We start from the raw sequence: 20,488 nt of genomic DNA, 5'->3' as shown, positions 1-20,488 counted from the left end.
TCCTCCCCACCTGGCACAGGAGATGAGCCCCTGCGGCTGTAAGGGAAGGGGCCCTGGAGGAGCCGAGCCCCTGCAGTTGCAGAAGGCCCCTTCCCCGCTGCCTGTTTCACAACGCTCAGCATGGAGCAGCAGTGCCGGGCTACAGAAAGGAGATCAGGCCCCGTCATTCTGCCCTAGCTGCAAGCAGGGCGTTTATTGCCGTGTGGTGCTCAGCTGAAGAGCGTCTGGTAGGTCTCCATGTGCCCCTTGATGCTCTGGACGATCTGCGCCTCACTCTTGCTCCGGTTGTAGTAGTCCAGGAAGAGCCCGTCGGGGCTGAGCAGGTAGATGATCACCGTGTGGTCAACAATGTAGTCATCGTCCTCGTCCCTGGGCCCGGCGCTGTAGTACACACGATAGGCCCTGCCAGCCTCCCGCACGTGCTCCGGGCTGCCAGTCAGCCCCAGCAGGCGTGGGTGGAACTCCCTCACGTACTTGGCCACAGCGGCCACACTGTCCCGTTCGGGGTCCACCGTAATGAAGACCGGCTGCACCCGGGGCAGCTGAGGCTCCTGGTCCAGCAGCTGCACCACCTGGCTCATCTTCTCCAGCTCCTCGGGGCAGATGTCTGGACAGTGGGTGAAGCCGAAGTAGAGCAGCACCCACTGCCCCAAGAAATCGGCCTTGGAGCGGGGCTGCCCGGTGTGGTCCACCAGGTGGAAGTCCCCCTGGCCGATGGCCAGCTTCTTCAGCTCCTGGATGCGCTGCAGCTTCTGCTGCCGTTCCTTTTCGGAGCGGATGTAGAGCCACGCACCCAGGACTGCCCCCCCAAAGAGGCAGGTGATGAGCAGCCGAGTCCTCAGCTGTATCCGTGTGGCGGAGCCGCCGGTCGACGGGCGCCCCTGGGCGAACAGTCTCCTAGTGACCCTGTTCCAGGAAAGGGTCTGACCTGCCCACCTTTGCTGCTGAGTCCCTGCTGCTGCACCTGGGAACCACCTTGCAGGCTTGGTGTACCCGCTACTGCCAACTTCCCAGGCTTTTAAGCAGGGTGACGGCCAGACTGTTTTATTGGCTGTCGATTCAAACCACCTGGCGCAGCCGGCTGGAGGGCGTCTCTGGGCACGTTCCCGGAAAGCCCAGGATTTCCCCTGGAGGCTGAGCTGCTGGGCACCGCATGGGGCAAAGGGCCAGCGGCTCCGGAGCGGGAGGGACTGAAACATCCTGGGCAAAGCTGAAAGGATGAAAAAGCCTCAAGTAACGAGTGTTTTGGGCTGGGCTCATCCGTAGCATTCTGCACTGCGGGAATTGTGGGCGGCCTGCGGGCCAGGCCCGGGGAGATCGTGGGAAGCCAGAACAGAGATGGGAGAAACAACCGACTTTAGACCCGCATGGCAGGAGAAGCCTGGTAACGCTGGAGCTCAGGCTAGAGGCTCCTGGACCATGGGGCGACCCTCACCTCCCTCGGCTCTGTGCGGATAGACCTGGCTCCAGCCTTCCAGCCACGCCCCTCCCATTGCAGCACTGGGCTCCCCCCAGCGCTGCCGATGCCCCACAGCCCCCTGGTACGCCAGCCCCACACTCCCCCAGCTCTGCCGGTGCCCCCCACTCCTGACCCACAGCCCCCTGCCAGCCCAGCTCTGCCGGTGCCCCCCACTCCTGACCCGCAGCCCCCGGCCAGCCCAGCCCTGCCAGTGCCCCTCACTCCCGACCCGCAGCCCCCCGCTAGCCCAGCCCAGCCCCCCCAGCTCTGCCGGTGCCCCCCACTCCCAACCCGCAGCCCCCCACTAGCCCGGCCCCCCCAGCTCTGCCGGTGCCCCTCACTCCCAACCCGCAGCCCCCCGCTAGCCCGGCCCCCCCAGCTCTGCCGGTGCCCCTCACTCCCGACCCGCAGCCCCCCACTAGCCCAGCCCAGCCCCCCCAGCTCTGCCGGTGCCCCTCACTCCCGACCCGCAGCCCCCCGCTAGCCCAGCCCAGCCCCCCCAGCTCTGCCGGTGCCCCTCACTCCCGACCCGCAGCCCCCCGCTAGCCCAGCCCAGCCCCCACAGCTCTGCCGGTGCCCCTCACTCCCGACCCGCAGCCCCCCGCTAGCCCAGCCCAGTCCCCCCAGCCCTGCCGGTGCCCCCCACTCCCGACCCGCAGCCCCCCGCTAGCCCGGCCCCCCCAGCCCTGCCGGTGCCCCTCACTCCCGACCCGCAGCCCCCCGCCAGCCCGGCGCCGAGCTCCCTCCTCCCACCTGGCGGCAGCGCCGTGCTCTCTCTACACCGGCAGATTCGCTCCGAGCGCGCGCCGGGGCGGGGCGCGCCCAAACCAGGAAGTGCCGTGGCGAATCCCCCAACGCCAACACGCGCACCCAGGGCACCGCCCAACGCATGCGTGGTTGTACAGCCCCCTCCCCTTCTCAGAGCGCGGGCACTCGGGCCCCGCCCGGACGCTAACTCTGCGCCTGCGCTCTGGGCTCCGCGGCTCATGTGTAATACCCGCCTGCCGGCAGCAGGGGGTGCAGCCCGCACAGCGCTGGGCCCGCGCGGGGCTGCGAGGGCTCGACCCCCTCCCCCGACAGAACCCTGTGCTGGGGGTGTCCCCCTCCCCCCCCGGTGCTCCCCAATTCCCCCTTCCCCACACAGAACCCCCATCTAGGGGTGTCCCTCCTCCTGCAGACCCCCCTACGGGGGGTGCTCCCTCCCCCCGCAGAACCCGGGGGGGGGGGATAGCTCAGTGGTTTGAGCCTGCTAAACCCAGGGTTGCGAGTTCAAACCTTGAGGGGGCCAATTAAGGATCTGGGGCAAAAACTGGGGACTGGTCCTGCTTCAAGCAGGGGGTTAGATTAGATGACCTCCTGAGGTCCCTTCCAACCCTGACCTTCTATGATTCTATGAACCCCCATCTGGGGGTGTCCCCTCCCTCCTGCAGAGCCCCCAGATTGGGGGTGCCCCCTCCCCACAGAAACCCCCCATCTGGGGGTGTCCACCCTCCCCCCACAGAACCCCCCAATTGGTGCCCCCTTCCCGCACAGCACCCCCATCTGGGGGTGTCCCCCACACCCCCCTCCTGCAGAGCTCCCTGCTGGGCGTCTCCCATGCCCCTGCAGAGCCCCTCCCCAGCCAGGGGGCTATGATGGGCATGGGGGGCAGCCCTGGCTGGGGATGCCCCCCATGGTTCCCCCAAACTTGGGGGTGCCCGATCCAGCCCCAGCACGTGACCCCTAGTGGGAGGGCTGCACGCACGTCGAGAGACCTGGGGTGGGCCCTTGCCAGGAGTAGCCCGTTGAACACCCCAGTGCAGGTCGCCCGCGGTCGAGGAAGGTGTCGAATGGAGTCGCTTTGTCCCCACGGGAGGCGAGGGCAGAACAGCAGCTTGCGGCAGCCTGACGTGAGCGGCCTGCCTGAATCGGGGTGGCAAGGCAGACACCCGAGGGTGCCAGTGACAGGACGGGCGGGCTGGGTCGTTCTAGGCAGCAGCACCCCTAGAGCCAAGTGTCCGGCCCAGCCCAAACCATCTGGCTGCAGTGCAGCAGAGGGGGAGGGACAGGCTGTTACCACAAATGGCCACTAGGGGGTAGCAGAGCAAGACGCTTTATTGCCCAGTCGTTAATGCTGGCAGGGGCTGGCCGTGGGGCTGAAGGGTGGTGGCGAGTTGCACTGTCCAGGAGTCAGAGGGTCCATGGGGGCAGCGGCTGGGGATCCCTCCCTTCAGGCGGAGCAGAGCAGTTCCTGGCTGCTCCCCAAGCCCTGCTCCTCTGTCAGCTCCTCCAGTGTCCGGCTGCCCTGTGGCAGGACAACCTCTGCGACCTTGCAGCTGGGCAGGAAGGGCTCCGAGCCTGCCAGGACCAGCGCCCCCTGCAGGGTCTGTCTCTGATCGTTGCTGAGCTCCGGGGTGTCGTAGTGAATCCGGATCCAGGGTGAACCTACAGAGATGGGGGGCAGGGGCTGAGACACTTGTCACCCCCTGCTGGGCGTGGGGAAGGACAGCACTGGGAGGGAGCGGGGCTCTTGGGGTGCACCTGCCGGGACTGGGATGGGCAGCAAGGGCCTCGTTTCCTGGGCAGAGATGGGATCAAAACAGGACCCAAAGTAGAACCAACTGGTTCCTAACCCAAGGGAGGGGAGGCAGGTGCATCCCAGGTCTTCTTGGGGTCTCAGAAGTCATGGGCTGGGGCTCTCCAAGTGGGCACCCCTCCTCACGAGTCCCTACCACTCCCTCCACCTGCTCTAATCCCAGCCAGTTACCCCGTTTGCAGTTTGGTAGGGGGTAGAGCCAGGTGTCTCTCCCCTCCTCAAGCCAGTCTCCAGCCCAGGGGCCCTCAGTCCAGAAGTGCCACCTACACCCAGGCAAAGGGAACCCAAGTGAGCCCCCAGGCTCTGGACTACTGAACTGGCATTGCCAGCTGCAGAATAACTGCCAGGCAAAGGGCACTTGGGCGCAGCTCGGGATGGGTGCCCCAGAGCAGGTCAGATACCATGGGAATGGGCAGCGGAATAAAACCCTAAGATAGACAGAAGTCCTGGCCGGACTCTGCCCCCTTGTCTGGCCCCAGCAGCCGACCCCAGGGCAGGCAGCGCAGAGCAGGGGGTGGTTGGAGAGCCCTGCATGCTGGCGCCCTGGGCGGGGCGCGCTTGGCTCTTACCTTTAGCCACGCGCTGCCCCACCGTCACCAGCAGCTCGGCCCCCACAAGGTGGTTGATGGGCTGCCCCTTCTGGGTGCGGCCGGCGCCCAGCTCATGCAGCACCAGGGCGATGGGCAGGGCCTCGACCCGCTGCACTGTGCCTGGGGAGAAGGGCGGAGACGGGCCAGCAGTTACTGAGGCACCAGACCAGCCTGCGAGCCGGGGTCACAGGGAGCACAGATGTGGGGATGGTGGCGGGAATCTGGGGACATGGAGGTGCGGGGGGCAGCACAAGCTGCCTATCCCACTGGCCTGCCCTCCCCTCTTGCCCAAGGGTGTCCCTCTGGGCCCGGGCAGGGGGCACTAGCCTGGGCCCCTCTCCCCAGCACCGGCTCCCTTGGTTCCTATTGCGATGAGGGGCAGAGAGCAGCTCCCCCTGCAGGCTGGGGCTGCCCCACCCTCGTTGCCCGCCCCTGCTTACCGTCCTGGGCCGCGGGCAGCTCCTCCTGGGCCCGAGCCCGGCCGAGCACCTGGTAGCGCTGCTCCTCCGTTCCTGTGCACAGGGCCCGGGCCACGCCGGCCTCCACCCCCTGGGCCTGCAGCATGGCCTGGAACTTCCCCAGCGCCGAGCCATCCGCCAGCGTGGCTGCAATGCGGGCAGCGCCCTGCCCCACCGAGCCGGCCTCCCCGCACTGCCACAGCAGACAGCCCCCTGCGCAGGGAGAGAGGGGCTGGGGTCTCGCTCCTACCCACGGAGACCCCCCTCCCTCCCGCAGCCCCCTCCCGCCCCTCTGCCCCAAGGTGCTGCTCCTCGTCCCGTCGTCCCCGACACGCCCTGCCCCCAGGCTTGCCCACGGGCCCCGTTCCACCCAGTCACCTTGCTGTGACGGGGAGCCCAATGGCCATAGCCGCTCTCAGCTACTGGCCTCCGCCCCCCACTTCTCCTCACGGGTGCGGGGGGATATGACTGTAGCCTGGCCAGGGGCAGGAGGGGACAAAGGGCTGGCGCTAGGAGGTGGCCGCTTTGTGTGGAAGTTCACTCAAGCGCCTCCACGTCGCCTCCTCACACGGCCCGCGCGTCTCACTGACCTGGCTCCGGCTGTGGGGGGGCCTCGGAGCCGCAGTCTGACCCAGATAAGAGCCGCACGGCCCTGGGTGTGGGGCATGGGGGGGGCAGGGGCCTGGGGCTGCTTGGGCCCCCCGCACTGCGGGCAGGTACAGGGTCTGCCAAGGCTCCCCACAACTGCCTGCCCGGCTCTTGTCATGGCTGGGCTGTGGCTCCAAGGGCCCCCCCAGCTGGAGCCGGGTCGGGGAGAGCTGCGCTGGGGGAGAGCTGGGCAGGCAGCTGGGGGCAGGTAGGGGGCTGCTTTCACCCCCACCTTTTGGGAGGGCTCCGGCGTCCTTGCCCCGGCTGGGGTTGGGGTTAGTGGGGGCCAGCCTGCAGCCAGGGATTCTGGGTGGCTGGAGCCAGGGCTCGAGCTGCCCGCCCGCCTGGCCTTCGGGGGCTGGAGCTGCACTGCCTGCCGTGCTGGGGGCCACGCTGAGCTGCTTACCTGCCTGGGGATTCAGGGCTGAGGGGAGTGGGGAGTACTCGGGTGGCCCGGGGCTGGTGGGGGGGCTCTGGGCTCCGGTGGGGGAAGGAGGGTGGGAGGTATGGGTCCCCTGGGCAGATGGGGCGGTCCAGCTAAGAAGTAGCCTCCCAAAGCCCCCGGGTCACCTGCCGCCCATGTTCATGGCATTAACCCTCGGGCAGCTGATGTCTCCCCCAGAACTGCAATTCCTGAGCTCCCCACACCTAGCGTGGTGACCAGCTGGTGCAGATCCGCCGGCCCCTGGCCCTCCAGGCACTGCAGGGCCTCCAGCACCTCCAGGGAGTGGCCCACGCGCTGCCCAAGAGGCCCATCCATCTTGCTGAGCATGGCCACCGTGCAGATCCCCAGCTGGCTGCCCACCGACACCTGCAGGGATGGGAGGGAGGGGCCGAGAGTGTTTGGGACAGCTGGGCCTGGGGACAGGAGCCTGGCGTCTCCCCAGGGGACGGGGGGCAGCTCTCACCCTGCATCACCATCTCACAGGGGCTGCAGACCGTGTGGCTGGCTGATGGTCCCAGCACCCCTCCCTTCCTGCCCTGCCTGGCCTGGCCTGGCCTCACCCTGCCGTCCTGCTGCACATGGCAGACTCGGCTCCCCGGGAAGAACAGACCTTTCTCTGGGGGTTGTCTTGGAGTGACGGACACGTCCCAGCTCCCTTTGTGCCAGAGCACAGGTCGCCCGCCCCTGTGGCACAGGCATGGGAACGGGGCATGGCTCCTGGTGTCAGGGACCTGCAGGAGGCCTCTAGCCCCATAGGGAGAGGGCTGGGGAGGCCAGTCAGCACAGGGATTGTGGGCGGACAGGAGGCGCCTGCAAGCAGAGTAGGGAGGAGGTCAGGACACTCGGGGCTCCTGGGGTGGGTGGGGATGGCTGTGCCCCCGTCCCAGGGTTGGTGGGTCTGGGTGTTCACCAGGCTCTGGGCCAGGGTCCGGGCGCTCTCCAGGCTGGTGTAGAGGGCAGCGCTGCCAAACTTCACGTCCAGCACCAGGGCCGAGACCTTCTCTGCTGCCTTCTTGCTCAGAATGGAAGCTGCAGAGTCAGGGGGAGCCGGCTCAGAGATGGGGAGGCCTGGGCACCTCCATTGCTGGGGCAGGGCGCTGCTGCCCCGGGGACTGCTGCCACGCCCTGCCTTGATTTCTGCTCTCTGGCTCCCACCGACCGTCTCCCCTCCTGCGAGTCCCCTGGCACCCTCCGCTGGCCGACCCGCTGCTGGGCAGTGACGCCATGCATGGCACAAGGGGTGAGCTCTTTGCTCTGAGCCAGCCCAAGGGGAAGGAGTTCACACCAGGGCTGGTGGGGGCTGGACTTTGGGGTGAGAGGTCAGCTCTCTTCTCTCTGAACGTGGGTCTCCCAGCCCAACGGGCAGCCTCCTGGGCCCCCCACGGTCCTCACCATTCCCAGTTCCCCCTGGATCTCAGACATCGCTGACTGGGTGAAGAGCGCTGGCTCCCACTGCGCCTTGCGGGCTCTGCCACCCTAAGGGGGCAGCCACAGTGTAGATTCCAGGGACGCCTGCCCCATCGGTGCCACCCCACTTTCCTCTGCCCCCTGCAAAGGCCCCGGGGGAGGCAGCCAGGCGTCAGGGTGGGGGCAGTTGCTGTGGTACCTGTGATGAGGGGCAGGCTGTCGATGGTGGCCGTGACGTCCCGCAGGCCGTAGAGCACCTTGTCTGCTGGGACCAGATCCTCGCTTTGCCCCACAATGCAGCACCCCACACATTCCAGGATGCTCCTCATCTGCAGCAGTGGGGAGGGGCTGTCAGTGTGTGACCCCATGCACCCCCCAAAGCCAGGTGCGGCCAGTTACCCCAGCAGGGCCCTTTCTGGGCAACAGCCAAGTGCAAAGCAGCTGGCCTGTGCCAGGAGGTGGGCAGAGCCTGGATGCCCGCCCCTGGTGATGGGCAGAGGCACTGGGCGCAGGATGCCCAGCTGTCTGAGGGGCTCAGTGAGAAGCCTGGATGAGGGGAGCACCAAGGCACTGACTGGCTCTCCCCCGGCTCAGGTCTGCCACTGCCTCCATCAGACACCCCTTTCATGGGCTGAGCCCCTATGGATGCTTGCTCTGTGCCCCCTCCCATTGTCCCAGAGGCACGGGGCACCGGATTGGGGGCAGCACAATACCAGGCAGGCCCTCGGGTCTCCCTCCCCTGGCACGGACTCAGCCCCTGCTGCGGCCCCCTCACCTGCTCGGAGCTCTGAGAGATGTTGAACCCTGGCACGGACTCCAGCTTGTCCAGCGTGCCCCCGGTATGGCCCAGACCCCGGCCACTGATCATGGGCACCTGGCAGGGGAGGAAAAAGCCACAGGCCCTGGTGAGAGGCAGCTGGGCAGGAGAGATGGGGAGGGATGAGCCCCTTTCCTTGGTGCCAAAGGGAATGCACACCGGGCAGAGGCTCTGCCAGGGCACCCATCTCTGCTGGCAGTTGTACAATGGCACACCCAGGCCAGCAGCAGGGCACCTGGGTGTACCCAGTATCACGCTGCCAGCCCCACCTGCTGGGAATCACAGGCCTCTCCGGGTTCCCAGCACACCCACCTTCATCTCCACCCTTCTAGGCATGGCTATGGGCTATGGGGACCCGGGCAGGCGTGTGGGGTTGCCATGAACCCCTGGGCCCCACTCGGGCCTCTGCGCAGGGAGCAGAGGCTGCCGGGCCCTGGCACTCACCTTGCAGCCGCAGGCAGCCAGGGCCGGGGCCAGGGGCAGGCTGACCTTGTCTCCCACGCCCCCTGTGGAGTGTTTGTCAACCAGGAGCCTCTGCCAGCTGTCAGGCCACTCCAGGACCCTTCCCGACACCACCATCTCCCGGGTCAGAGTCAGCGTCTCGTCCGGATCCATGCCCCGCAGCCGGATGGCCATCAGCATGGCCCCTGGGGGACAGAGCCAGGGCTGAGTACCAGGGGTTGGAGGCAGAGCTCGGGGGGATACGCAGTACCTGCACTGATGGGAACTGGGCAGGGTGTGATGGTCCAGGGTCGCACAGGTCTGGGAATGGGCAGGCTGGGGTGTATTGTGGGGAGAGGAGGGGATGGGCGGGAGTCCACCCAGGGGAGCAATTAACTCCAGGCACTTTAGGGCCTCCGTCCTGGGCAGAACCAGTCCATTGCTGCATCGGGGCCAAAGCAGACGGGGCTCCCCTAGTATCCACGTCCAACTCAGTCTGGGAGCCCATTTCTCAGCTCAGAGCAGAGACCCCTGGTCCCCATCCTGCCAGGGACCTGCCTGCCCCCTGTGTCCCCTGTCCCCCCAAGACCTAATCCCCATCTCTCCAGGACCCACCTGCTCCCTGCATCCCCCACCCCCAGGACCTAACTCCTGTTCCCCATCCCTCCAAGGACCCGCGTGCCCCCTGGGTCCCCCATACCCTCAAGACCTAACCCCTGTCTCCCTCTCCTCTGGACTTGCCTGATTGCTCTGTTCCTCATCCCCCCAGGACCTAATCCCCATCTCTCCAGAATCCACCTGCCCCCTGCATCCCCCACCCCCAGGACCTCCCTTCCCCCTGGGTCCTCCATCCCCCCAGGACCTAACCCCTGTTCCCCATCGCCCCCGGACCCCCCTGCCCCCTGGGCTCCCCATCTCCCCAGGAAGTACCCCCCTGGGACCACCCCCCGGGACCCTCGCGCCAGCCCCCGCCGAGGTCCCCGGGTCGGCTCTGGGGGTGCCCGGCCCATCTCACCCATCTGCCCCTCTTGGAGCCCCCCGCGGGTCACGGCCCGGACGAAGTGGCGAATCTCCTCATCCCGCAGCGTCTCCCCGTCCCGCTTCTTGCGGATCAGCGCCGGGAAGCTGCTGCCCGAGCCCGGGCCGGGCCGGTCCATGGGGCCGGGCGCTGCGGGGACAGGGCCGGGGCATGGGCGGCAGGCGGGGGCTGCGGAGGGCGCTGCCCGGTCCCGCGGGGCGCTCAGCGGAGAGACCCCAGGCGGGGACTCGGGTCCCGGCCGGGAGCCCCCTCGCTGGGACATGGGGCGAACACTGGCCCGGGGCCGGTCTCCAGGCGTCCCTGCCCCGGGCAGCTCCTGGCCCAGCCCCCGGGGAAGCAGCTGGCTCTGCCCCGACCGCGCCCCTCTCCCGGGACCAGTCCTGGCTGAAGGGCCCCGCTGCCCCGGGCCGTCCCGGGCCGGGAGAGGTGTGTTGGGAAACTCCCATGTGGCTCAGCCAATCGGGGCTTAGTTAGAGTCATCCTGGGGACACCCGGCCGGGGGGAGTTGGACCTGCTGCTCCAGCCCCGAGATCAGCCGTCTGGGCGGGTTTAAGGTGACCCTAGCCCGGTGAACCCTCCCTGGGGTGAACCCCCAGGGCCCCCTGCAACCATGGTTCAAATCTCAGGGCACACAGAAGACCCAGGCCTCTCTCCCTCAGAGGTGCGGTTTGCCCTGATGCCCTGGGCCAGAGTTCCCCGGCAGCACCAGGCACTGGGCCCTCTCCCCTCTCAGCTGGGGTGTGGGTACTGTTCAGGGGGACAGGTGCCTGTGAAATCCCCATTCATTAAATCCAGTTTCCTGGCTCTCTTCCCAGAGGATGCTGGCAAGCCAGGGAGCTGTCCTTGTTTGCGGGGCATGGGGACAGGTGGTCTGCCCAGTGTCTAAAGTCCAAGGGTATGTTAGAAGTAATTTTTTTCTCTCTCTCTGGGCTCCAGGCTGGTCAGGTGACCTAAATTGGCCTTGTGAGGCCCATTTGGGCAGCTCCTGCCCTCAATGGAGCTGAGGTCACGGCTCTATTGAGGGTATGCAAGGACAGTAATAGCTTAATGCCATCAGACAGTGCGGACTGGGCCAGAAATCCACCTGCCTAGGCTCTCTGTAATCAGCTGAGGAACTTCCATCTCTCTCCAGGTACTTATATGACCCAGTCATAGTTCTGAGCTCCTCACGCTTGTTACTGGATTTATGGCCCCAACTCTCCAGTGAGGGAGGGCAGTGCTGTGGTCCCCATGTTACAGAGGGGAACTGAGGCACCGGGAGACACAAGAACGTGGCCAGGGTCACACAAGGAGTCTGCGGGGACTCAGCTAAGATCTTCAGAGTCCCTGTTCAGTGCCTGCACAAGGAGACCACCCTTCCTGAGCTCTAGACACAGGGGCCCGTCGCATGGGGACGGGACCAGAGGGAGGACTCAGGGAAGACACAAATTGCGGGCTGGGGTTGCACAGAGTCGGCCAAGATTAAATCCAAGCCCAGCTCAGCGTGGCTCGTACTGGCTCGGCTGTGGGGAGGTGATGTGGGGAGGAAAGTAACAGTCTCAAGTTGCAGTGGGGGAGGTATAGGTTGGATATCAGGAAACACGATTTCACTAGGAGGGTGGTGAAGCACTGGAATGCTTTTAGGGAGGTGGGGACAGGTGGTGGAATCTCCATCCTTACAGGTGTTTAAGGTCAGGCTTGACCAAGCCCTGGCTGGGATGATTTAGTTGGGGATTGGTCCTGCTTTGAGCAGGGGGTTGGACTAGATGACCTCCTGAGGTCCCTTCCAACCCGGATACTCTATGATTTTATGACGTCCAGCTGAGCCGGGCTCCTGTTGAGAGTGGCGGATGCCGTAACTTACTGCGAGTGTGGTTATTAGACGTGTGCATGTGGGTTTATTGTACCCAGCCACCAGGGGCAGCGTCTGCATGGTGGCTTTTGGGCTGGGCTGGGCTGGCGTTGGCTTCGCTTTGCGTTTCCTTCAGTCACATTGCACATGCTCAGGGCCTGCCATCCGTGCAGCTGCTCCGCAGCAACCTGCAGTTGACCTCGGTGTCAAGCAGGAGTGAGCTCTGCCTGGGTGAGAGGGTGGAGCTGTCTCCATGGCAGCAACTGAAGCAAATCCTCTGTCTAGGCAAAGCCTTAGAGGTTGGCCAAATGTCATGGGCTTCCTGTGGGCTTGGGTGGGTTGTCTGTTCGGCGCCCATGGAGTCAGCCCGTTCGATTTCTGTGCTGTGCAGCTGCCAGTCAGGGATGTTCCACCCGGTCGTCATCTCAGTTTGCCACCTGGAGCTCATTACGGCTCCTGGAGAACAAAGCGTTTGCTGCTCGGTGGGAGGGAGCTCCAGGGCCTGGAAGGGCTGGTCTGTGCGTTGCTGGGCAGCGGGACTCGGCCCAGTTCTGATTGGCAGCTGTCGTTGCTGGTGTTGATTGTCAAGGGGTGCTCCCCTTGCCGCTTGTCTGGCGCCCCCTCCTGGTCACTCTGGGGATTAGCTCTCAAGGTCGACGCCCCTTCCCGTGCTCACATGCCGTCACACTGTCTCTCTCCCAGGTCTGCAGCAATTCTCTCATCTCAGGACCTGCAGCGTCCTCTTTGTGACTCCGCCCTCCAGCCTGGTCATTCGCCAGTCCCCCTTTCTGGGGTGTATCAAAGTCTTTCCTTCAGCAGTCCTAGGTAGTCTTCCCATTCACTCCTCAGGTGCCACTCCCTCAGCAGCTGGCAGGGGAACCCGGGCTTGCCCTCTCTCCCGGTTCCAGTCCAGGGACTCTCAGGCCAGCAGTTCTGGGCTTCATTCTCCCAGCCCTCACTGCACCTTTCCTGGCCTGCTTCCTACAACTTCTGGTTTCCCTCCTTACTCTGGGTGAACCACTCCCAACCCTTCTCCCTCTTCACAGGGAGTGGCTGACCTTTCCTAGCAGCTACCCCTGTCTGTTGCCAACTTCCTGGATTTATAGGCCCTGCCTAGTCCTGCCCAGCTGAACCTGCTTGCAATCCATTCCCACTCCCTGGCTCTTGCTCCAGGTGCAGCCAGTGGGGTTAATAGGCCTATCTGGCCACCTTACAAATTTCCAGTCCTGTGTGGTATGGACGCCCCATCACACTGACCCCTGAAGTGATCAGGGAGGATCTGTAGTTTTCGTAAAATATAATTCATCTGCCAAGCGTGCTTATAGAAATAATAACAGGAAGTAGGAGAATAGAAATAATTGGGTTGTTAGCTTTGCTATAGTAACCACGAAAGGGCAGGTACACTGCAAGTTGCACAAGTTAGAGGGAGTTTTGGTTTTTTTTTGGAAGTTGGTAACTAACCAGTAAGACTGCAATAACGTATAGGAATTGTTAAGGTGTTGGGGTAAGTTACCATAAATGCAGCATTGTTAGCTGCAAGCATGCTATGGCTAAAATGTTGTAAAATATAACAGTATATATTGTTTGGGTATCTGTGTTCTAAATGTCAAATCTAATCTCAGCTAAGTAACATGGTGTTGGGATAAATATTAAATTGATCACCCCGACAGGAGGCGAGTGTTGACTCTGGACTGATCTTGAGAGAGCTGCCTTGGGTCAACCCATGTTGGATAAGCTAATGTGCCCAGGCTTGTTGATTAGAGGTAGATTCAGCTCATGGTAATTAAAGCTGTGGCAAAAAACCCACATTCTGCACCACGTATTCTGAAGTGATCGGAGCAGCTTGTGCACTGAAATTTTGAAGTGCACCCTGAGTTAATATTTGAATCATATTCTTTTTTGATTCTGCTTGGCTCTGCAATGCCCTGACGTATTTTTCATTCTGGTATTTTTGAGATTTCACCTATTTAAATGGTTCGCCCTCAAGTATGCTACTCTGTTATTTTATGTGGGCATTTTAGCCTTTTGCTGTAGTGAACTCCTTTATGTACACAAGGTAAAAGGTCATTGTGAATGAATGCTTTGTATCTCCAAAACAACAGAGCTAATTTAGTAACCAGAAAGGGAGTGGGAATGCAAACAGGCTGTCACGTGTTTGTGAGCCAGCCTGTGACTCCCATGCACTTTCTTCAGTTCAGGGAAGTCAAAGGATTTAGTCCCTGATAAAAAGGCCTATAAAAGTTGTGGCACTCCCCACGGTGATGCAAGAGTGTGAGTACTAACCTCAGGGCAGATTGTTAAAAACCAGGGCACAGACCCTAAGTTGGTTGTTAATTTGAAACTGAGGGCATGGCTACAGAGCGCTTTGAGTTAAACCAGCCCTTGGAGAGCGCAGTAGGGAAAGCGCTGCAGTGTGTCCACACTGTCAGATTCAAGTGCACTGGTGTGGCCACATGAGCAGCTCTTGCAATGCCACAGAGAGCAGTGCATTGTGGTAGCTATCCCAGCATGCAAGTGGCTGCAACGTGCTTTTCAAATGGAGGTGGGGGGGGTGGAATGTGACAGGGAGTGTGTTGTGTGTATGTGGGGGGAGAGAGAATGGGTTTTTGGGGGGCTGAGAGCATGTCAGCATGCTGTCTTGTAAGTTCAAACAGCAGCAGACCCCCCTCCCGCCCGACTTTCTCTCACACGTTCACAGCAGCAACATATCACACTAATGGTTGCTTTGTCCCGGAGCAGATAAGCAGCCGGCTGTCCGAAACGGAGCTTTGAAAGGGCATATCCCCATTCCTACAGCTGAGTTCAAAACAATGACAAGGGTGGCCACTTGACTTCAGGGGATTAGGGGACGTTTCTGGAGGCCAATCACAGTGCAGTAATGCAGCACCTTGTTCACACTGACGCCAGGTCATTTCAGCTGAGGCACACCCAGTGTTATGTTTCTTGTGGAGGTGGATTACCAGGAGCGCTCTAGCAGCAGAGTCCCGGTGCTCTAAGTGCCTTGCCAGTGTGAACGGGTAGTGAGTTAGGGTGCCTGGAGCTGCTTTAATGTGCTCTAACTTGCAAGTGTAGCCAAGCCCTGAGATTTTCACCAACCAACTGCTCCAAGTGCCAACCTTGCAGGCACTTTATCAGCTTTAACACAAAATCACAGACCGACCTCTTGGACACACTTGTCTGTCTTGTCACCCAGGTGAGTGAATCTCTGTGATCACCCCTTACATCAAGAACCGCAGCAATATTCCTGTTATTCCTAATCCCAAAGGACCAGGCAAAATAACCAGAGAGTTATCTACAAGGTTAAAGCAAGCAAGCATAGGCCAGGTCTACATTATAAACGTATATGGGTCTAACTACATCGCTCAGGGGAGTGAAATATCCAGACCCCTGAGTGATGCAGTTACACCGACCTAACCCACACTGTAGACAGCACTAGGCGATGGGAGAGCTTCTCCTGTTGGCATAGCTACCGCCTCTCAGGGAGGTGATTTAACTACGCTGATGGGAGAAGTGTAGTACTATAGCATCTTTACTAAAGCTGCAGGTCTATACATGAAGAGAAGCCCATAGACACATCAGTGAGTTACACCCATAGGCTTCCAAAGGTAATATAGGCTTCAATAATCAGCAAGCTCTATTTGTCCTTTAGGGCTAACCCAGGCTAAGTAGCTGGGGACCTCTTGCTTATGCCTAGAAACACCTCCCCCCTCAGCCCCCGAATCCAAGCAGCATAGAGATACCTAGTTCCTTTGGCTTGAGGTTTTTATCTCCCTCCTTCCCTGTGCTCTGAGCTGCAAACTCAGCTGCTGGGAGAAGTCCCCTTGCCTGATTTATCTTCAGTGGGAGGAGAGCAGAACAATAAGAGTCTTTAGTCCTGTTTGATGCAGATGGTTTCTCAATCCAGGGGAGTTTCCAGTTGTAAAATCCAAACTGAGCCGGTCTTGTATCGATGGGTCTCCTCCTTCAGGAGGGGCGTAACAATTTCTGTAGCTCTTCACAGTTCCCTTTCCTGAATGGTGATTCATACAGTCACAGAGGTTCACCCTCCACCCGCTCAGATATTACAGTCGAATACGGAACACAGATTATAGAATCATAGAATCATAGAGTATCAGGTTTGGAAGAGACCTCAGGAGGTCATCTAGTCCAACCCCTGCTCAAAGCAGGACCCAATCCCCAACTAAATCATCCCAGCCAGGGCTTTGTCAAGCTGGACCTTAAAAACCTTTAAGGATGGAGATTCCACCACCTCCCTAGGTAAAGCATTCCAGTGCTTCACCACCCTCCTAGTGAAATAGTGTTTCCTAATATCCAACCTAGACCTTCCCCACTGCAACTTGAGACCATTACTCCTTGTTCTGTCATCTGCCACAACTGAGAACAGCTGAGCTCCATCCTCTTTGGAACCCCCCCTTCAGGTAGTTGATGGTTGCTGTCAATCCCCCCTCACTCTTCTCTTCTGCGGACTAAACAAGCCTAGTTCCCTCGGCCTCTCCTCGTAAGTCATGTGCCCCAGCCCCCTGATCATTTTTGTTGTCTTCCACTGGATTGTCTCCTGTTTGTCCACATCATTTCTGTAGTGGGGGGGAGAGGGGGCAAAACTGGATGCAATACTCCAGATGTGGCCTCACCAATGCCGAATAGAGTGGAATAATCAGTTCCCTTGATCTGCTGGCAATGCTCCTACTAATGCAGTCCAATATGCCATTAGCCTTCTTGGCAACAAGGGCACACTGCTGACTCATATCCAGTTTCTCGTCCACTGTAATCCCCAGGTCCTTTTCTGCAGAACTGCTGCTTAGCTAGTCGGTCCCCAGCCTGTAGCGGTGCATGGGATTCTTCTGTCCTAAGTGCAGGTCTCTGCACTTGTCCTTATTGACCCTCATCAGATTTCTCTTGGCCCAATCTTCCAATTTGTCTAGGTCACTCTGGACCCTATCCCTACCTTCCAGTGTATCTACCTCTCCCCGCAGCTTAGTGTCATCTGCAAACTTGCTGAGGGTGCAACCCATCCCATCATCCAGATAATTAATAAAGATGTTGAACAAAACCGGCCCCAAGACCAACCCCTGGGGCACTCCACTTGATACCGGCTGCCAACTAGACATTGAGCCGTTGATCATTACGGCCCGGCAATCTAGCCAGCTTTCTATCCACCTTATAGTCCATTAATCCAATCCATACTTTTTAAACTTGCTGGCAAGAATACCGTGGGAGACCATGTTAAAAGCTTTGCTAAAGTCAAGATATGTCACGTCCAGATATACGAGTTATTACAAGTTAGATTAATGCAGGCAGCGGCTCACAAGCATTCAATAGAGTCTAACTGCTAAACATTTTCTTATAATTGTAATACCTATTTTATTAATATTAATCCACAGGTGAGTCAGATTGACTCCAGCTATGTATCTGCTAGTATCCAGGTGAGACATGGGGATCTTAGCATGCACTGGCCCTTGGCCTGCCAGCATCACAAAAGGAAAATAAAAATATTGGAAAAAACAATTTAGCAGTTAAAACTCTGAATGTTGGCGTTACCTTCACAATTTAGGGCTCCCAATCGCTACCCTCCCTGGGCCTACGGTTCAATGTCTCTCTATGGCTTGGTGCAGGGATTCTCAAACTGGGGGTCGGGACCCCTCAGGGGGGTCACAAGATTATTACACGGGGGGTCGTGAGCTGTCAGCCTCCACCCCAAACCCCACTTTGCCTCCAGCATTTATAATGGTGTTAAATATATAAAAAAGTGATTTTAATGTATAAGGGGGGTCGCACTCAGAGGCTTGTTATGTGAAAGGGGTCACAAGTACAAAAGTCTGACAAGCCCTGGGCTGGTGTGACCTTTTCCCAGTGAAAGACCCTTTACCCAATAATATCCTTAACTTGTATTTATTAACAATTAATCAACAAAGTTCACTAAGCACACAATGCTTACCACTCCCGATACAGCAGACTAACTTCTCCTGATGGCCAGTCAGGATAGGATTGTCTGGGGTTCTGGCTTCTGCACGGAATGATGGTGCAGAGTATTGAGTTCTGGAAGGTTTGATCTTGGGCTGTGTCCAGTAGTAAGGTTCCAAAGAACTTCCTTTTGGACCTCAGTTTATATAGTTAAACGTAGGTCCTGCTTATCTGTACCTTAACCAATCATTTTTACTAAAGTATTATAATACAATATTTTAACCAATCCTAGCACATTGCGAAACAATTCTTTAACCAATCCTAGCACACTGCGAAACAATTCTTTAACTAGTCCTAGCACATTACCCCTCTACGTACAAGAGTAAATTCAAATATTGTGAAGCCAGTTACGCAACAGACAGAAACAATTTAAGACCAGACAAAGTACAACAAAAGGGAAGTTTAGCTTTCCCAGCTTGAAACTGCTGATATGTGTTTCTGCCAGAGAGAGTGTTATCTTGCAAAGTTTTCCTTTAAACATCTTAATGTCTGTCTGTTGATCTGGCCACTGTTGGCGCTATACTTCCTTACGGCTGGAATGCTTTCTTAACAACCAGATATTCTATTGTTTTGTACAGTTTAGATGGGACGTGACTCTCCACTTTTAGCTAATGGTTGTGTGACGGGGCAAGGCCAGATGGCTATAGAAAAGTAGTGGGAGATAGATATATTAGCTCCAGGCTAAACAAATCCCTGGTACCAGGTTAAGTGAAATGGAAGCTGCTCCAGGTCAATTAAGACACCTGGGGCCAATTAAGAACTTTCCAGAAGGCAGGGAGAATGCTAGGTTGATTGGGACACCTGAAGCCAATCAGGGGCTGGCTGAAACGAGATAAAAGCCTCCCAGTCAGTCAGGTGGGTGTGAATGTCAGGAGCTGTGGGAGGAAGCTGTGCTGTTGGAAAGTCTGAGTAGTACATACCATGTCAGGCACAAGGAAGGAGGCTCTGAGGTGAGGGTGAAGTGGAGCTTGAGGAAGTGGGGGCTGCTGTGGGGGAAGTAGCCCAGGGAATTGTACGTGTCATGTTTCTAAAAGGTCAGCTACCACAACTGATACTATTAGGGTCCCTGGGCTGGAGCCCGGAGTAGAGGGTGGGCCCGGGCTCCCCCCGCACACACCTTTGCCCCCTGATTAATCACTGAGGCTGGGAGACAACAGAGACTGTGCAAGGAAGGATAACTTCTCCTCACCTCCCCCTCTGGCTTATGATGAAAATGGCTCAGTAGACTGTGAGACAGAGACAGTAGACTGAGAGACAGAAGGGTTACGTGCAGGGTCATAGTGAGCCTCTGAGGCTAGTGAAATCTGCCAGGAAACACAGGACCCACGGAGGCAAGGACAGAGCTTTGTCACAGTTGCTACTACTGCTCCTCAATCCAAAAAGGCCTTAGACTACAGAGGTTCCCTCTGAAAAACGTCAGGGACCAAATAACCCTCCAGTTGATTTTGTAGGATCACTGCTTCCTACACAAAAGATAAACCAATATAATAAAAAATAAAATCAGAGCAAGAGACTCACATTACTGGTCAAGTATTCCAAGGTTATTGATGATTATTATAATTCTAACAGAGGGTCCCTTTCCCTTATCAGCCCCAGGTTTTGGGGCAATGCAAAGCACCAACCAAATTATGAAATTAAAAGATGGTTAAGCTGGTGCATTGGTATGTGTAGTAGAAAGAGAGCCTGAAACATAAGGCCTTGTATCAGAGGACTGGTGTGAGGCCTAAGCCCTTAACTAAAGGAGTGGTCAAGCTTTGCTGATATAAAGCAAAGAAGCAAAGTGCGCAGAAATCAGGCTCTGCCTGCGTGCAAGCTCACAGAATCTGACAAGACCAGGGCTGGTATTGCAGAAACACACAATCCTAAGAGGTGCTAGGCACAGAGTACTCATACAAACACATTCCAGAAGGGTGGTACCAGAACACCTTGGGACCAAAACATTCCCTAAAGAGAACAGGAACACGCTGACTTATCCTAAAGACAAGATCAGAATAACAGTGCAATGGATAGAGATGAACAAGGTGATGGGTGATAAGTGGCTACATCAGAGGGTGTCAACTAACTACGTCAGAGGGGCAGTACATAACTTGTTTGTATCGATGTGTAAAATGGAGTCTCAGAGGGAATGTCTTTGGCTAACTGAGTGGGGAATGGAAAGTCCCGCCATTCACTGAGCCGCGTCCATTGTCATAGGCATACATGTCTTAGTATCCTCGTAGTCTTCCAGGTGCAATTACCGTGCTTTGTTGACAATAAACCTGGCTGGGCACCTTCGCACCTTAACGGATCTTGTGGTCATTGGGCGGTTCGCTCAAGGACTGCTGTGCTGTCTTCTGTGCAGAGCTGGGACAGCACCCAGAGAAAACACACACACACACACAGGCAAACATCTACCAACGGTATGTTGCTGTCAAAAAGAGAAAAAGGAAAATAAAACACAAAAACCTTGGAGGTTGGTAGCCCTTCTCATATGATGTGTCAGAGCATGGCTGGTGCCACACGTGCTTAAAATCATATCACATTATTAACAAGCTTAGTTTAGTTGTATAATAAATTCAAATCACTGGTAACAAACAAAACGTAAATAGGTTTTGCCTTGCTAATTAATTAAAGCTGTACCAGGAGGAAGGTCTGTCCCCACAGAGAAGGGCCACAGATGAATCCCAAATCCTGGTGGGGCTGCTCATCCTGCATCAGCAGTCTCCATGGTGCGCTCACCAACCAGGGCCTGGCTGAGTCATTTGCTTTGCACCTACAGCCAGGCGAAATTTCACATGCGACGTGCCACACGTAGAAAAAGAAGTTTTCACCGAAAGC

At 58.5% G+C, this 20,488-nt stretch overlaps 2 protein-coding genes across 2 annotated transcripts; both read right to left on the bottom strand.

Moving 5' to 3' along the window:
- Positions 1 to 163: 163 nt before the first annotated feature.
- On the bottom strand, positions 164 to 2,320 carry SCO2 (synthesis of cytochrome C oxidase 2). The gene is made up of 2 exons (XM_077807948.1): positions 2,213 to 2,320; positions 164 to 1,210 (listed from the first exon to the last, which is right to left on the bottom strand). Exon 2 carries the CDS (start codon positions 1,197 to 1,199, stop codon positions 210 to 212), a length of 990 nt encoding a protein of 329 aa, XP_077664074.1. The 5' UTR covers positions 1,200 to 1,210; positions 2,213 to 2,320; the 3' UTR covers positions 164 to 209.
- Positions 2,321 to 3,535: 1,215 nt separating this feature from the next.
- TYMP (thymidine phosphorylase) lies at positions 3,536 to 17,770 on the bottom strand. The gene is made up of 10 exons (XM_077807947.1): positions 17,646 to 17,770; positions 9,856 to 10,008; positions 8,844 to 9,046; positions 8,358 to 8,456; positions 7,782 to 7,911; positions 7,086 to 7,204; positions 6,379 to 6,541; positions 5,065 to 5,295; positions 4,604 to 4,744; positions 3,536 to 3,883 (listed from the first exon to the last, which is right to left on the bottom strand). The coding sequence occupies exons 2-10, from the start codon at positions 9,995 to 9,997 to the stop codon at positions 3,669 to 3,671; spliced, it is 1,443 nt and encodes a 480-aa protein (XP_077664073.1). The 5' UTR covers positions 9,998 to 10,008; positions 17,646 to 17,770; the 3' UTR covers positions 3,536 to 3,668.
- Positions 17,771 to 20,488: the final 2,718 nt, after the last annotated feature.

The sequence above is a fragment of the Eretmochelys imbricata genome, chromosome 1 (assembly GCF_965152235.1).
Source record: "Eretmochelys imbricata isolate rEreImb1 chromosome 1, rEreImb1.hap1, whole genome shotgun sequence".
NCBI lineage: Eukaryota > Metazoa > Chordata > Testudines > Cheloniidae > Eretmochelys > Eretmochelys imbricata.
Note: the sequence above shows the minus strand (reverse complement) of the source record. Positions and strands in the feature narration are given on the sequence as shown.

Bases quoted from the DNA above. Each gene is read 5' to 3' on its own strand.
- SCO2 (XM_077807948.1), bottom strand. From the start codon at position 1,199: ATGTTTCAGTCCCTCCCGCTCCGGAGCCGCTGGCCCTTTGCCCCATGC.
- TYMP (XM_077807947.1), bottom strand. From the start codon at position 9,997: ATGGACCGGCCCGGCCCGGGCTCGGGCAGCAGCTTCCCGGCGCTGATC. The intron at 5,296-6,378 runs GTGTGGGGAGCT...CTCCCTGCGCAG, and splicing joins CCAGCTGGTCACCACGCTAG to GGGGCTGTCTGCTGTGGCAG. The intron at 4,745-5,064 runs GTAAGCAGGGGC...CCTTCTCCCCAG, and splicing joins GCTGCCCGCGGCCCAGGACG to GCACAGTGCAGCGGGTCGAG.